The sequence below is a fragment of the Pan troglodytes genome, chromosome 19 (genome assembly GCF_028858775.2).
Source record: "Pan troglodytes isolate AG18354 chromosome 19, NHGRI_mPanTro3-v2.0_pri, whole genome shotgun sequence".
Taxonomy (NCBI): Eukaryota; Metazoa; Chordata; class Mammalia; order Primates; family Hominidae; genus Pan; species Pan troglodytes.
In genome coordinates this window covers 55,456,871-55,474,751 of record NC_072417.2, presented here as the reverse complement: position 1 = coordinate 55,474,751, position 17,881 = coordinate 55,456,871, and the positions used below count along the sequence as shown (strand labels likewise).

The 17,881-nt window shown below is 41.6% G+C and overlaps 1 protein-coding gene and 1 pseudogene across 3 annotated transcripts in view; both read right to left on the bottom strand.

The window, feature by feature from the left end:
* Positions 1 to 1,654: 1,654 nt before the first annotated feature.
* Positions 1,655 to 17,881, bottom strand: part of PMP22 (peripheral myelin protein 22) — a 35,661-nt gene continuing 19,434 nt past the window's right edge. For all 3 annotated transcript variants that reach the window (XM_001162361.7, XM_001162400.8, XM_009432724.5), the window contains exons 4-5: positions 11,410 to 11,550; positions 1,655 to 2,956 (exon numbers count right to left, since the gene is read on the bottom strand). In XM_001162361.7, the coding sequence (XP_001162361.1) occupies positions 2,793 to 2,956; positions 11,410 to 11,550 (305 nt within the window). In that variant the 3' untranslated portion in view covers positions 1,655 to 2,792. The remainder of the gene's footprint in view (positions 2,957 to 11,409; positions 11,551 to 17,881) is intronic.
* Positions 9,734 to 9,830, bottom strand: LOC112206193 (small nucleolar RNA U13; annotated as a pseudogene).

The following is a 17,881-nucleotide window of genomic DNA, read 5'->3' as shown; positions in this document are numbered from 1 at the left end:
CGTTTTTGCTTTTCTTCTTTGTTCTTATCCCTATTAATTTTTAATGAAATGTTAGAAAAGTTTATGAAATAAAAGTGTATGTTTTCAAAGTACCAGCTCGTGAAATAAAATTCCTAGTTTTCTTAATCTCACATGCATCTCATGGCCACCTGTGCCACCTTAAAACTATCTGAGTCAAAAGCAGAGTAGCAGTCACTACTGAAAACCTCAGAAAAGAGAAGTCCTTCCGTCACAGACACCCAAAGACAGAAGAGCACAACGTACCTGAAGGTGGCTTTATGCTAGGCCCTTGCTACTCAAAGTGTGGTCGGTGGACAAGCAGCATCCACCTCACCCAGGCACTAATTGGAAATGCAGAATCTCAATCCCCACCTGGGCCTAAAGTTTCAGAATCTGCATGCTATCAGATTCCCAGGTGATTCACTAGCATGTTGAAGTATGAGACCTCCTGCACTAGCTCAGAGGTGTCATCCCCAGTTGCATGCTGTAATCACCAGAAGTGTTCTTTAAACCATGATGGGTGGGTCCCATCATGGAAACAGGGAATCCAAATCTCTAATGGGAATTCCTGCATGGGAGATTCCAGTGTGCAGACTGATACTGAGAATCCTGCGTAACAGTCAATGTCTCTCCTACATGCTCTTTCAAATATACCTCTGTTGTAACATATGTGATAACCACTCTAATCTATAGAGTCTTTCTAGGTACTAGTCACTATGCTGAACACTTTATCCATATAACTTCCTTTAAATCCCCTCAGCCCTATACCCTTGGTATTGGCATCCCCGTTTTATAGATGAGAAAACTGAATCTTAGTGTTTACGTAACCTTTTCAGGCCCCTATGGCTGGTAAGCAGCAAAGGACAGGCTCAAACCCAGGCTCTCATTTCTATGCTCTTAACCCTATTATAATATAGTCACTTGTTTACTTGTACCTCTCACTAAAATGTGACCTTTCGATGTTAAGATATATGTCATTACTTCTTTATCTTTGGTACCCAATTCAAAATAGTTGCACAATAAATATTAAGGACTATCAACCACATCATTTGCTTGTTATTTTGCAGACACACAACAAAAGGTCGACGGGTAAAAATATGGACGCATGAGACACAACTCAGAAACCCTGAGCTGGGTAACAATGGTGGCCTTTTCTCTCCTTCAGGATGGCATTAGGAGCTTAGTTGGTGCCAACCAATGTTTTATCTGCCAATGTGGCCTCAAGTCACCATCATTCAGACCTTTCACCATATCATACCTCAAGGTGAGGGATCTGAGATGCTTCTGCCAACATTCCCAGTATATCAGGGCAGCTCATGACATGCCTCCATGTTTTCCATGTGGGTCATCAAACAACAGAGCACCAGAGAGGGTTGAACTAAATGAATACTCAAGTGCCTTCCAGTCCATTTACAGCTTCCATTTCAGCTGCAATTCCCAACTGTCTCCAATTAGCAAACGTTTGCACAGACATCATGAAGGCATCATGTGCTCCCTGTAATCATAGTAAAACAGCTATGATTTTGGTGCCTTAGCACCATCCTGTAACCCAAATCTCCAGCTCAACTTTGCTTTCCACTGAAGCTCTTCATCCTGCTCCAACAGGCACCTTGTACCCACACCCAAGTTCCCACAAAAACTCAAGAGAGACCAGTGAGTTACTCTGATGTTTATTTTAATGCATCTTAGTCCACACAGTTGGTATAAAATCAGAAAATGCAAAGCAAAAACAAAAGGTCTGGAGTCTTAGCATCAGAAGGGCACCATATATACATCTACAGTTGGTGGCCAATACAAGTCATCGCCAGACAGTCCTTGGAGGCACAGAACAGCCTAGACCCAGCCAAGCTCTAGGAACTCACGGTCCCAAGGAGTCTAGACACTTGTTCTGATGCTCCGACCGTAAGAAAAATGTGGGAGTGATGAAGGCTTTATGATTTACTCATTATAGTAATAATAGCAGCCTAGCTAGGTACAAAAGCAGTTATAAACCATTTATATTACACAGAATTATTCAGGTCTCCATTCTATCTTATGTTGTAAAATTGTTAATTGGATTTCCAGTGAGTCGTTTAGATGATTAGTGATAATAAGGAATGGTAAATCCATAGCACCATTTCAAAGATTTGTTGTCACTGATTTCTCATTTAGATGTGTGACGAAGATACTCCACCTGTAAGGGCAAGTATGCCAATGCCACAAGCCGTGTTTTTGCGAGGGCTCCAGTTTGGGCATTTTGTCCGTGTGCGCGTAAAGCTTCACACAGAGGTTCGGGCAGCGGCTGTTTCTGTTGGATGCACTGGGTCACCCACCAGAAAAGGGCTTTTGGACATTTGGGGTTTCTACCCACACTTTGGTTTTCTAAATGAGGTGGACTGGGAGGGAGGTATCTTCTTTCAGATGAAAGGGAAGGGGCAAGATGGAGTTATCTTATTTCTGGGTAAAACAAAACAAACAAACAAAAAACAAAACAAAAATACTGAGCTGGATTATACTGTTAGGATGTAAAGTTCCTTAGCTACTTCTTTAAGGCTCAACACGAGGCTGATGGTCAACATAAAAAGCAAACAATACTATGTACATATATGTAAAAAGTGTTATAAATAGGTTTTATAAACCGGAGATATTATATACATCTTCAATCAACAGCAACCCCCACCTCCACTGCTTTCTGTTTGGTTTGGTTTGAGTTTGGGATTTTGGGCTAGCTCTTTTTTCTTTTTCTGCTTTCTGGTTTCCCTTCCTCCCTTCCCTATGTACGCTCAGAGCCTCAGACAGACCGTCTGGGCGCCTCATTCGCGTTTCCGCAAGATCACATAGATGACACCGCTGAGAAGGGCCAGGGGGAAGGCCACCCAGGCCAGGATGTAGGCGAAACCGTAGGAGTAATCCGAGTTGAGATGCCACTCCGGGTGCCTCACCGTGTAGATGGCCGCAGCACTCATCACGCACAGACCTGGGGAAGGAGAGGGACAAGCTGGGTGACAGAGAGTCCATGGCAGAGCGGCCCCCTCTCCGCCACCCCGGATGCTGACAATTGCTGGGTAGGAAGAACATTTCTACCTCTGGAAGGAAATCTGCTTCCAGGTCCAGAATTGAAAGGAAGTAGCATAAAAATATGGGAACAAGGAAAACGACTTGCTCTCTACTTCCAATCTTGGCCACCTAGGCCTTAATACCTGAGGGTTTTCTTTACATTTTCTGCCCTATTTCTCTTTCTTTCACTGTCACCAATTCCCAGGCCACACTACATGGCCAGCAGGCATTCAGGCTGCAAGAAAAACCTACCTGTCTCTTTCCAAGGGTGGTTGGGTATGGAAACCCCTGGAAATCTATATGCCACTCTACAAGTGAGTGGTGGCATTACCTAAAGCCAATGGAAGTGAAGTGACATTTTACCATTATCGGAGTCACGCCATGGTAAAAGGATTAAGCTCCATGCAGACCACAGGGGCCTATGGTCCCCCTAACAGAGTTGCCACATACCAGGTGAAGCAAGCAATGCCTATGGGCACTGCCAAACAGACAAAGAAATGTGTGGAGAGGGAAAAAGAAAGTGAGGAAGAAATAAGGATGCAGCAGACAGTATGACTGGGAAGCCACGCTGCAGAGGGGGAAGATGATCAAAGGCAAGCTCCATTTCCCTGGGTGCCCCAAGGTTGCATTTGAAGCCCAAAGAAGGCTAAAGGGCATTGGATATGCAGGTGGGTCAGGCCACCCTCCCTGGCCCACCAATGCAGCCCTTCGGTGTTGGAAAGAGAAGAAAAGCCTCCATCTTGGGCCCTGTGGAGCAGCCACACTCAAACTGATGGCCCCAGCTCACGTGACAGTCAGCGTCCCCCCACAAGGAGGGGTCCAGTGATGTCAGCACCCCAGCCTGGAGCTGCACAAAGCCTGGTCTGTTTCCTCCCTGAAAACAGGGTCTTTGAGAAGCTCTGAGTGACTCTATTATAAATCCAGTATGCCGTGTGGGATTCATGCGGTTCCAGAGTTCCCAATGCACCCGCGCCCCGCCCCGCCCGGCCACCTACATCTAACCTCACTGCTATTTGGGCTGCTGTTTTACTGGACACTGCAACTTTGTTTGAAGACAGTGCAGAAGTGGGAATATGCCACATGAACCACCCTGTTAAGCCTGTCCTCCTGCAACTCAGAGGAGAAAACTGCCACTTGACTGGCCCCTGTCAAGAGAGCCACACAATAGTCTTGGAACCAAAATGGGACAGCATCCAGGACCTGCCACCTACAGGAAGTTCAGAAGACAGCAAAGATGGCCATGTCAGGAGCAAAATCATTGCGGGTTAATTGTTGATTGCAGAAAACAGCAGTTTTGATCTGCTGGGGACACACTTTATTTGCCTTGAGGTCCAGGATCCTTAATTATCTTGCCCCTCTCTTCCACGGCTTGCCTCTCCAAAGTGCTAACTCCTGTCTTTAAGAAATACTGAAGTTGTCTCTTGGGCTCTGTCTGACTTATCTAATGAAGGCAGGGCTATAAAAAAGGAAACATGACCTTGGCAGAGAGAAAGGTGTTAACAGAGTGCTAGCAGGGCAGGACAACACTTATCATCATGCAGGCAGGGCTCCCAAATGGGCTGTCTAACCAGATCTGGCATGAGAAATGCCTCAGGAGCTGAGTGGACCAGCTACTCCCCGATTTCACTGGCTAAGAGGAGATACCAGATTCCATCCTTGAACAAGAGGGACAGAAAGAGGCAGTACAGAGAAGTGCAGTGACTAACTACACAGCTTAATGTGTATGACTTTCATCTTAGTAGAATCTCAGAAGTGAATGACTCTAAGCTTAACCGTGATAAGCAGTAAACTTAGATACCTACAAAGCCAAAGAGAGGATACACACTTTATATGATTGTTGTCATGAGACTGATGTTTTAGGGAATATATTATTACAAGATTGTCTGCATGTAAAGCAATAGATGTACCCTGAAATAGAGAAAAAGATGATTCTGTGGCTGGGTTCCCTCTGTCTGCAACCCAAGACAGTTAATGTCATCCAGTAGTCATCTCCAAAAGCCAAATACGCCTAGTAAGTGGACTGTGACTCACTTTCTCAGCAACCAGTAGGTGGAGATGTATCACCAGGTCCCTGTGGCAAGGGTAAGTGAGGCCCTGAGGCACAGGCAGATGTTCTGCTCTTTGGCAATGACCGGGACTCCCTGGGAGGGGCCTGAGTCTGGGAGCATAGGTCATCTTTAAGCAGAAGGACACTGACCCTGTCCAGACAATACAAATGTGCTGAGCATTCAACTTACAAGAGTTTCTCCCTGTCTCAGGATGGGTAGGTCTGCAACAACTTCCTGCAAGTTCTGCCTAAAGCCTTTTTGAAGAGAAAGTCTTAAGCTCCTTTAACAGTGACTGCAACCCCATGAGAGTGATTAGAGCCCAGAGCCTCTGGAAGGAAGCACCCAAGGGGCCAAGGTCAAAGGAAGTAGTTGAGGGAATTCCCAGTACATCCTTCTCATCTCCATTCCCTTTGGTTCAGTGAACATTTAATGAGTGCCTATTGCATGCGGGCACTGTTCTAGCTGCTGTTCTAGATGTACCAAGATAAGTGAGACATGGCTCCTACCTTAAGGACTGTGTGTCTAGAAGACAGACATTTGCATATAATTTCAATATAGTTCAATGGAATTTCGAGAGAGGGAAGGAAATGCACCAGATGCCCCAAGAGCATAGACGGGCGCTGAGTCCAAACTGGAGAACTGGAGAAGCCACATGGACTCTCATATAATAGGCTGATTAGCTCACTAAGGGTCAGGAAAGAGAGGGCCCTACATGACATGTTAAGGAAGCTGTGATGAGAAGCCTCTGAGGAAACTTCAGCAGAGGAGAAACATGATCAGACGCACATTTTAGAATGATCACTCTGGCCACGGTGCAGAAAATGGATTCAGGGGCAGGGACAAGGCAGGTAGCTGGAAGGTGCATGAGGAGGCCTTTGCATAGCTGCACTGGGGTTAGTGAGTCAAGACAAAGAAATGGGCGTAATGCCTACGGAGGATGCTACCCAAATGCAGGACTCAGTAGAAGGCTGGCTGTGGGGTGAGGGAGAGAGGAGAGGCCAGCATGACCGCCTGGTGTGTTCACTCAGGCAAGTGGGAACACGGCGATGTCTCAGAAGCCAGGGGAATAGAGCTTCAAAGAGTGAGTAGCTAACAGTATTGAAAGGAGCAGAGTGATCCAACAAATTAAAGACTTCAAAGTGTACTTTGGTAACCTCAGCAAAAGCACTTTCATTTGAGAGCCTGGGGCAGAAGTCAGAGAGAAGTTGGCTGGAAAGGGATGTCAGTGAGACCACTAGGGTGGTCACTGGAAGGTGCAGCTATGATGTTGGGTTAATGAGTGGGTGCCTTTTTCTCCCTCCCCCTTCATCCTCAGGGCAACAAGGGAGGGCAGGAAGGGGCTGTGAGGCCTGTTCCTCTGAAAGCAAGAAACTTCTCTGTGTTTCTGTGATTGAAGCCCACTCCTTTTACATTTTCAGCATCCAAATGACCATTGCTGCCTAGAAAGCCACTCACAGCATTGACTCTGATCTGGGCATGGCCAGTGAGACATCCATACTCATCCATCCCTAACAAAAATTTCTAAATGTGGTATTTGACTTAAGCCACCTTTGAATCACTCTGAACAGGATGGCACTGAACTTTTATTAATCCCCCCCACCAAATTCTTTTTTTTTTTTTTCCTAGAGAGGCAGGGTCTCACTCTGTCACCCAGGCTGGAGCAAGTGCAGGGGCCTGATCATAGTTCACTGTAGTCTTGACCTCTCAGCCTCAAGCAATCCTCCTGCCTCAGCCTCCTGAATAGCTGGGACCACAGGCGTGCTCCAAGGCACCCGGCTAATTTTTAAATCATTTTTTGTAGAGATGGCATCTCACTTTGTTGCCCAGGCTGGTCTTGAACTCCTGGCTTTAAGCAATCCTCTCACCTCAGTATTTCAAAGTGGTGGGATTACAGGTATTCGCCACCACACCTGGCCCAAATCCTTTTATTTTAAATGCTCTATAGCTATATTGATCTTTCTATTAACAAAACAAATGAACAACAATAACAAAAAGAGAGAGAAAGTGAAACTCACTCAGGAGTCCCCTCTATTCTTTCTGTTCTTAATCCCGGTAACCACACATTTGACTTGAGTTTGATTCTGCCGAGGAAACACAATTATCTAATCATCCAACCAATAATAGTTTTATTCAGGCTCCTCTATGTGCCCCACATGGAGCTTGATGCTGGGTGTAAGCAGTAAAATAAATCAAAACGTGCAAATCTTCCTTTTAGGTCTGTGTCTAGATTAATTTCTTGATGTTTTCCAGTCTAGTGCAACCCAACCCAACAGATCTAAGGCATGGATAACTACTGTCAAGGAACAGATGGCTATAGGTTCTGAAAATAAGAATGACTCCAAAGTCCAGATGCAGGATCAGGATGTTCCTTCTCTAAGAAGGTGGTTTAGTTATTTCTGGGGAAATATCCTAGAAAACCTTACAGTGGGATTAGGGACAGTTTAATGGCTATGTCAGTGGTTCCCAACCCTAAATGCACATCAGAGTCACCTAGACAGTGGATCCATCCCACAACTATTAAATGAGAGTCTCCAGGGATGAGACCTGAATACTGTCTTTTTTCTTTTCTTTTTTCTTTTTTTTTTGAGACAGTCTTACTCTGTCACCCCCAGGCTGGAGTGCAGTGGCATGATCTTGGCTCACTGCAACCTCCACCTCCTAGGTTCAAGTGATTCTCCTCTGCCTCAGTTTCCCAAGTAGCTGGGACTACAGGCACGCACCACCAAGCCTGGCTATTTTTTTATTTTTATTTTTAGTAGAGACAGGGTTTCACCGTGTTGGCCGGGCTGGTCTTGAACTCCTGACCTCAAGTGATCTGCCCACCTCAGCCTCCCAAAGTGCTGGGATTACAGGCGTGAGCCACTGCGCCCAGCCCACTGTCATTTTTTTTTTTTTTAAAGGACCTCAGGTGATTCTGATGCACAGCTCAGGTTGAAAGCACTGAACTAAAGGAAGGAGCCTTTTGATATGCATTCAGGAAGCAGCCAACTTAATGCAATCAAGAAGAGATAGTTCCTAACTGTCAGCCTTGTGGCTAAGTGAGGAAGAGATAATTTGGCAAACCATGGAGACCCCACACAACACACAGAGCTGTAATCTAGAGCAAGGAGACAGATAACTCCCAAACCTACAGTCAGCTCCAAGAGCCCTAGCACCTTTCATGTGCTTTTCCTGAAAGCTCATGTGTGCCATCCATAAAGATCACAGCTGGGCCCACCAAGAGGAAGCTGTGCAGAGATAATGCAGCCCTCACAGCCACTTCCGGAGACTACACAGAGATTCTAGTGGTTTCCACTTAAAACGCTCCAGTGCATTGGAGAGGCATTTGCCGGGCATGCACGCTTGTAGATTTCACATCCCATGAGTGTGGAGCTACTTTCTTCTTCCTTCTGTCCTCCCTCTCTTTCTTCCTTTCTTTCCCTTCTTTCTTTTCTTCCCTTCTGTTTGTCAGTTTTAGCTTTTCTGACTACTTCCTTGATGTCAAGTTGTCACTTGCCAGGTTTTCCCAAAACGTGGGTTTCTCATCTCCAACAACCCTAATCTACTTAGCTCTCTAATTACTAACTTCTTACTAGTCTGTGAGTCGGAAAACCACATGACAAAATTGACTTAGAACTGTCACACGATAAGGGAACCAGGAAATCTCCAAATAGAGTTCCTAACTCTTTCAGTTCTCAGAATTAGTGGAAAGATCCTGCAGCCATTTCCAGTGCAACATCCTAGAGATCTGAGGTTCCCTGGAGACCAACTCTCAGATGATCTTGACTGGGATTAACAACGGAGGACAGGACACTCTCAGGACTTACAAATTACAACTGCTATTACAGCTCAGCATTTCAAATTCAGGATAATTTCTTATTCAAATGTGGACCAACAGATAACTGAAAATTCAGTCTCATGAGAGGTAAGCAGCTAAATGTAAAGGGGATAAAGAGGACAAAGTCATGCGCTTTTACATTCGGAATTCTGCACTTGCAGCACAGTTCTAAACATCTTGTATTGACTTTGGAGGAGAATGAAAATAGTGAAGCAAGAGTGGATTAGTAAATATACTTAAATCGCAATACCTAGGAGAAGAGTGTTTGGCTGAACTGAAATACTTTTAACACACGGTGCAGTTACATGATGACTTAAGGGTTCTTATCTCTGGACTTTGAGTTTTGGCCTAAAATGATGTAATGATGTTGCTAAAAAGATATTGTCAAAGAACTTAAAGCCGAAACAGCTCAGCAGGATGAATGAAGATGAAGGTACTGGCTATCCCAAGGAGCCCATTCAACAGCAGCTTACCTCTTCTCAGCTCCATATTTTCAATGTGACTGGGTCTTATGGTACAGGCTTGTATTCATCACAGATGTTTGGAACTTCAGAATAATACATGGTGCAAATTGCATTTACCTTCCATTGTAAATCAGTTCCAATAAAAGATAATATAAAAGGCAGAGCTTCTGCCTTGGATTTTGAGTTCTTTAAATTTTTTGGTGCATTCTGTCTTTAAAATATAAGAAGTACCTCACTATATTCAGTGTAACACTCAACCGTCCCTGTCATGAGCTGGGTGACCTTGGTCATTCATTTATCCTCTGGTGGGCTCAAATTATTCATCAGTAAAATAATGAGCCTGTACAAATAAAATGTAATTTTTTTCACAGCAGATGGGTAACATGCCAAATCATAACAAGGTTTGAGCGAGGCACATCTCACACATGGGCATGAAAACCCAATCATCGCTTATGAAACTAACATTTCAATAGAAATACATTATGAAAGTTCTGGTTCTCAATCCATATTATCTTGAGGGCATATCCACTGATGCAATGGATATGATCATTATTTGATTTGATATCAAACTAAAACAAGTAAGAAAAAAAAAAGAAACCCCAGAATATGTTACAGTTGTCTTTATTCCAACTGAAAATTGAGTAAGGGTAACTCTTCACTTTAATGTACCTAGAAATGATATCTCCTTGCATAATTAGTCATTTAACAGAGCCAGCAACCATCCAGGAGCTTGGCTTGGTGTCATAAGACATGTGTAAGTAGCAAAGCACTGTCTGGTTTTGAAATCTCAAAACCGTGAGTATTGAAATGTTGTATTTGAGTGTTTAATGAGAAGTGGTTAATCATTTACTTCCTTTTTTCAGGAAAGGGGAACTCTGTCTTCTAGACAAGGTCACCAACATCTAACCTTGGGCTGTGTCTTCCCATACAACCCTATTTAAGTCAACCTTCCAATGACTGCTCCTGGGCACAGAGTGGTGAAATGGTACCATGGGCATTCTGACAACCAACTCAGAGAAGAGATGCTACATCCTTTGCCCTCTCAGAGGGTCAGAATTGAGAACATCTCACAGTACCTAGACATACTCTGGTACATATGAAGTTTGTGATCTATGAATTTGGACCACAGAATCCACCACTACATCTGGCTCTTACTTCTCTCCAATGCCCTGCTGGTTCAGTCAACAGTAAGTCAACAGACAGACATGTAAGAGCTAATGTAAGATGCTAGGCAGAATGCAAGATGTAAGATGTAAGATGTAAGCATGTAAGATGCTAGGCAGAATCCAGAGACAAAGTTGGAAGATGTCACCCTGTGTAACAGAAGTTTCTAGGACTCTGCACACTATGCATATTAATAACATATTTAAAGAGGGAACTTGAAGACAGTTTAGGCAGGAGATTAAGGAGACCTCTCATGTGTTTTCATGTGTTGTCATGGCCCCATGTTTGGAAATGACAATATGTGACACAAGAGTGCCAAAATGAAGATACCAGAGGATGACAACAGTCAATCAAAGCCCAGTGGAATCTAGGAACTGGAAGCAAGGAAGGTGAGAATTTGTCAGTGTGACTTCATCACTACCTACTGGTGGAAGACACATACCTGATAACTACTTTGCCAGTTCTTAGCACATCAGGGCCATTTTCTGGAGGCATAATGTAATCTACAGAAACAGCTCTCAAGCCTGACCTTTGCTCTACAGATAGCCTCAGTATTCACCTCTGATTATGGGTCCAGATCGCAGTTTCATTCCTGTTGATACGCCTGGCTTGGGTGGGGACCTTCCTTCCAGATCCTCTAAGCTCTCTTTCATATGCATCTCATTCCAAGGAGAAGGGGAGAGTTCTAAGTCCCAAGTTCTAAGACACATACAGGTACACACCCACACATACAAGCACCCACCCTCACTTTATGGAAAGCATCCAGTGGGGAGACTCATAAACATCAGTCATTCTGAGGCCACATCCTTCTACTAAACTAATCATTCCGCAGACTTGGATGCACCCTGCTTCCACATGGACTTTACCATCCACAACTTACCAGCAAGAATTTGGAAGATTCCAGTGATGTAAAACCTGCCCCCCTTGGTGAGGGTGAAGAGTTGGCAGAAGAACAGGAACAGAGACAGAATGCTGAAGATGATCGACAGGATCATGGTGGCCTGGACAGACTGCAGCCATTCTGGGGGAAAGAGACACTTGGTTAGGAGAGCTGGCCATGGCCGGGGGAGGGCTCTGCCTCGAGGTGCAGGGCCTGAAGGGCCATGACTGCTGACAGCACAGTCCTCACAGGCAGCAGAAGCAGAAGTCCTTTTTCCTTAGCAGAACTCAGACAATTCACTTTTGCAATCTAAGAAGACATTCTTTATTTGTTTATTTTGGAGGAAAAAATATACACATATATACATACATCTATATGTACCGATATATACATATACAAACACACACATGTGCCAATATGTACACATTACATACATATATACCTATATGTACAAATATGCATACATATATGTATGTTTCTATATATGTGTATATACACATATACAAATACATGACACACACATATATATAAAAAACACATGTGAACATTTAGGGAAGGGCTGTAAAAAAAATATCTATAGTTCCATCACTAGGAGTTAAAGTCGTTTTAAAATATATTGAATTTCCTTCCAGTGTTGGTGCAAATGTGTTACTTATGTACATGTGTCTGTGTTAAAGAGGGCCTGAGCCCTGCCTACTACTTTCCCTCTTCTTGCCCTCAGGGGTCTTTGAAGGGCTTATCAGAACTTCTGTATTCCAAGAAAAATAGCTTAAAACCACTGTTCAAATTATCTTCATTCCCCAAGGAGAGGTAAAGATCACGGAAATGGCTGTTAGAGCCCAAAGTAATTTTTTAGAAGAATGGAAGAAAATACTGATGAAGAAAGGTATGCTCTCTATAGGTATGGAAATCCATTTGCTTCGGCAACCTGTATTTTTTTTTTTTGGTCAACTCTGATCAAGGCCATTAGCGTCAGCACAGAGCGGTGTGTGATCGCAAACCACCAGACGGGATGAAGGCTTACACTTCCTTATCTCTGTTGAACCCCAAATCTCCAAGCTTCCAACTGAAATTCAGGCAAGAAGACAGAGCCTCCTATGGTTTCTTCAGTTCACCATCCGCTGCAAATTCATGTCATTTCAGGGAGGAAAGAAGAAACAACCTGAGTTCCACACTGTAGAGGGAAGCCCAGGGTAAAAATCTGCATTTGGCCTCTGTCTTGTCTTCCAAGTGCCACAGAATGCTGGGGGCAGGCACTGCTCTCATGGAGGAAGAGCAACTGGGGAAGCTGCAGCATTTAATCCTTTCAGCTCAGTAACTGCCATATGTAATGGCTTCAAAAGCATACCTTCAATGCTTCACCCAGTACTCACAGCTCTGAAATCTGGATGGTTTATAATTAATAACTGAGTAAGATAAACTTGTTTTGAGTTGTAAGCAGCTCATGGCAGAATTTAAGGGTGCCAATTAGGTTAACTGTTCCTAGATTTTCACCTAAGATGTTTCCAAGGCACAGACTGGAGATATTTTAGAGTTGGAAGAAACCTGAGAGATCAACTAGTCCAGCTCCTTTGCATTGAAAGAGATTTCCAGAGGTGTTTTCATGAGCCCAAATGACACAGCCAAATCTAAGAGGCCTTTGATTCTAGTCTAGTACTCTTCACATTCAAGCACAACATATGCTTCTTTCATTTTTTCGATTTCTTTGTCAATTAAAGTAAGAAAATGACGGCTAATGGGTTGTGAGCCATCCTGATTTCACTCTTACATAACCTTAATTAAATGTTTGTCTTTATCCAGCATAGAGGTTCTTCTGGAGGAGCACTTTGCAATAAAGATAATGTTCCCATAATATTATTTGCTTAAAATAAAAAAATTATCTAGCACTTTGGTAGATGCAGCTGGAATTACAAAGAAATCTGAGACTCAAATCTGAAACTAAAACAAATAAAGGGATTCACTTTGGCTGGGAAATGTCCTTCCATGTGCACGCTCATGAGGAGTATGGCTGGTGGAGACAATATCTTAGATTTCCTTCTCCAATCCTGAGATACTGTCTTCACCCTTATCCCCGTGCCCCTGTCATTTTCAGCAGAAACTACGAGACCTCACATATACAGAAAACTTAAAATCTTTATATGTTAAATCTATATAAACAGAAAGTGTCTAATATTTAATAATATAACCTAAATACTTCTTGAAACATCTTTCAACAATAACTTGAATTTTAGTCCCAACCCCATTACAATTGAGCTGTTTGCCATAAGTTATTTCTCGAATCAAATCAGAATTAGAGGATCAAGGACATTTTTATTCAATGAGCATTTGTTGAATACCTACTGCTTTGAGCCAAGCCCTCTGGTTGACTCTGATGATCCAGAGATGAAGAAGATGGTTTTCAACCATAAGCACAATAAATAAAACACATGCATTAAGATAGTAAGTCTAAGTATATCATCAACCACATTATACGTGAATGGGTTCAAGGCACTCATAAGATATGGAATTTTATCTTTGATTAAGACATTCTGGGAGGCTGAGGCGGGTAGATCACTTGAGGCCAGGAGTTCAAGACCAGCCTGGCCAACATGCCAAAAACCCCATCTCTACGAAAAATACAAAAAAATTGGCCAGATGTGGCGGTGGACACCTATAGTACCAGCTACTTGGGAGGTTGAGGCAGAGAATCGCTTGAACTCAGAAGGTGGAGGTTGTAGTGAGCCAAGATCACACCACTGCACTCCAGCCTGGGCACAGAGAGAGACTCTGTCTCAAAAAAAAAAAAAAGAGAGATATTGTAGCTGTATTCTAATATGATAGATACACCTAAAACAAGCAACAGTCAAAAACAAAAAAGATTCTGAAAGAAGCTTCAGGTAAATATTAACAAAAAAGAAAGAAGATAAATTAATAATAAAAAATAGAACTTATGTTGAAAGGATAAAAGTGGCCAGTGAGTTGTTTGGTTGTTTCATAGAGGAAAGATTTGGTTTATTTGATCTTTACTTCTGGTTTACATGATCTATGACTGAAGAAAATAAATCATTATGCATATAATAACATGGCCTGAAAAAGTTAAAATCAAAAAGTAATCAAAATATGAGAAGAAATTGTTAAAACCACAATAACAGTAGAAGACTTTAGCTTCCTTCCTCAAAATAGATGTCAGGTAGACCAAAAAGAAGAAAGAATATAGATTACCTAAGAGGATTAACAAATTTGTCCTAATAGATGTATAGAAAACTTGTGTCTATATAGCAAAAGACACAAATTTTCTATACAGCAAAACCATAAGTTATTTTCAAACACACATGGGACAGCTTTTCAAACTGACTATAAGGGCAACAAAGAATATCTCAATAAATATAGAAGCAGAAATGATATAGGCTCAACATATACCTAAAGGCAAACAGAAATTAGACATTAAAAACAAACTAGCCAAAATAAATTTGGAAATTTAAAAACAGTGTTCCAGATAATTCCTCGGATTAAAAAAAACACGATGAAAAGTAAAAACTTCTTCAGCAAGGAATTATATAGAGAGCCACATGGCACACCTGTGGGTTGTAACCAAAGCAGTTCTCAGAGGACAATGTATACACTTCTAAGCATTTGCTAGAAAAATCCTTAAAAAGAGTGAACTAAACTTTCAACTCAAGAAGCCAGAAAAAAACCAATGAAATAAGTCCAAAAATTAATTGACTTAATATGGATAAAAGCACAGACTAAAGAGACAGAAAAAAATATTAAAATACATTTAATAAAAATGTCTGGTTCTTTAGGGATACATCAACAAGTTAGACAAATTTTATTCAAGTACATAAAAGAAGTACTAAAGAAACATACTAAGTTCCTGGATAGAAACACTCAAAGTTATAAAGATGCCAATTTCATCCAAAATAATCTACAAATCCAATGCTGTCCTAATCCATATTGCAACTGGAACTGGAAAAAAATCAATTAAAAATTCATATAAAAAACAATGAGCAATGACAGATAAGAAAAAATTTGAAGTAAACACAACAGCAACTAAAAACCAAAAGGAACAAATGAACAAAAAGAAAATCAGAAAAACATATAAAACCAATGAGTCAAGATACCACCTACCAGATTTAAAACATATTTCTATATTTTGCTTATTACAGTATATGGTATAAATTAAATATACAATTAATTGTAACTTTATAATATATAATTATAGAACATATCATAGAACTATGATATATACAATATATAATTATAGAACATATCATAGAAGTATGATATATAATTATAGAATATATAATTATAGAAGTATATATGTTCAAGTGCTTATATTATAATTATATAACATATAATTATAATTAATAAAATGTATTTTATTTATAGACATACAAAGCTTATATTTATATTATAAAGTTTTAGCAATTCAAAAATATGGTGTTAATCATGAAAGAAAAATAAAAGAATGGGACGGAATTAAGACTTTGGAAGCATACATGTAAATTTGGTCGATAATACACAACATCATATAAACCAGTGGGGAAAAATACAACAGACAACACATAGTGTTGGCTATTCATTTGGTAAAACATAAAATTAAATCTCTAGTTCGCATCACTAACAAAATTAAATTACAGACAGAACAAAGAGAAAACAGCTAAGTATAAAATTTAAAAGCCATGTGATTAGCAAAGGAGAAATATGAACAGCCAATAAACATCGTAAAAGGTGCTCAATCTCACTAGCAACCAAGGAAATGCAAGAGAAACCCATGAGGAGGGTGACACCAATTTTCATCCAGCCAATAGGCAAAATTCAAAAAAAATGGATAATATCAGCAGAACAAATAAGTGATAGCTACCTGCAGACACCATTCACAGGAATAATAATAATATTATTATTATAATCCTTTTGTGACCAGCCATTTTGTGGCAGAATATATTAGGTTGATACAAAAGTAATTGTAATTTTTGCCATTAAAAGTAGTTTAAAAATTGTAACACCTCTAGCATAATGACACTATATGTGTTCAAGTGCTTATCTACTATATCCTGGAAAAACAGTGAACATATACTCAGAGGAAAATAAATAAGGACATTGATTGTAGCATTTCTATGAGGGAAAATAAATTATGGTATATCCTCACAATGAAATATTTTGCAGCAGTTAAGAAAATCATGAGTTAGAAAATGAAGAGTCTTTGAAAGATCTCCAAGACAATGAAAAGAGTAAGGTGCACACACAACATGTCATCATTATGAAAACAAACACCAAAAAACTATGTAATTGCGTATAGACATCCACAGGCATGCAAATATTCGTAGAGAAAGAGCCAAACTTGTGTCAAATTGATGTCAGTGGGTTCCCCCAGGAACTACTGTTGCCAACGAAGAAGAGTTTGGTCAAGAAGCCTTTCAGTTGAGAATATTTTCATGTATTATAATACTTGTATTACTTAAATAATTAAAACCAATTTAAAAGATTACAAAGGTAAAAACAGATGCAGCACTCTATTGACTTATTAAGAGTCAGGATTCCAAAACTCAAAGGGCTACTGGAATTCTGGGCAGGAGTGGGGCTTCCACATGCCCAGGAAAACAACAAGGGATTTTCCTTTCCTCCAGTGCCATTGATCAAAAGCTACACAAGGACAGCGAGAGGAAAAAAAACAGAGCCCAGCCCAGGAGAAAGCAAACTCCATTCCAGCTCCAAGGGGCTGGTGCAAGATTCAAGAGCTCTCGTTGTTGCTCAAAGGGAACCCCACAGGGCCCTGAGGACATTTCTAAGCTCAGATGATGCTGCTCCCCAATCAGAGCCATTCATCAGAACTGGAATAGACAGGTAACAACCAGCGCAGTAAGAGACAGCAGATATCACACACTCCAGAAATGACAGGGCTTTGATCCTGTCCAAGGATAGGGTCCCGTGTGAGCACGTGCAAAGCCTGACTCTCTCCAGCGTTTATGTGCTCTGGTTAGGACAGCCCAGGCAGGGCTGGGCTCTGTTGCCAAGTTCTTCTGACCGCCCACCTAACTTGCCACATACATTTTTTTGGCCTTGAATTCTGCTTTACATACTTGAGGCACTAATATATTGTATTGGGTTGTCATAATGATCAAACAAGAGTTGCTATTGAAGCTCTGTTAAAGGATAGTGCAAATAACCCCACCTAAAAGGCTGATGTGAGAAAACAGGGTAAACAAGCATTTACAGGCTGTTATTGAGGGGCCAGGTTCTGGAGCATTTCCATCTGGGTCACACCAAGCAATATGAAAATGGGAGCCACAGGCCGGGCGCAGTGGGTCACGCCTGTAATCCCAGCACTTTGGGAGGCCCAGGAGGGCAGATCACGAGGTCAGGAGATCGAGACCATGCTGGCTAACACAGTGAAACCCCGTCTCTACTAAAAATACAAAAAAAAAAAAAAAATTAGCCGGGCGCGGTGGCGGGCGCCTGTAGTCCCAGCTACTCCGGAGGCTGAGGCAGGAGA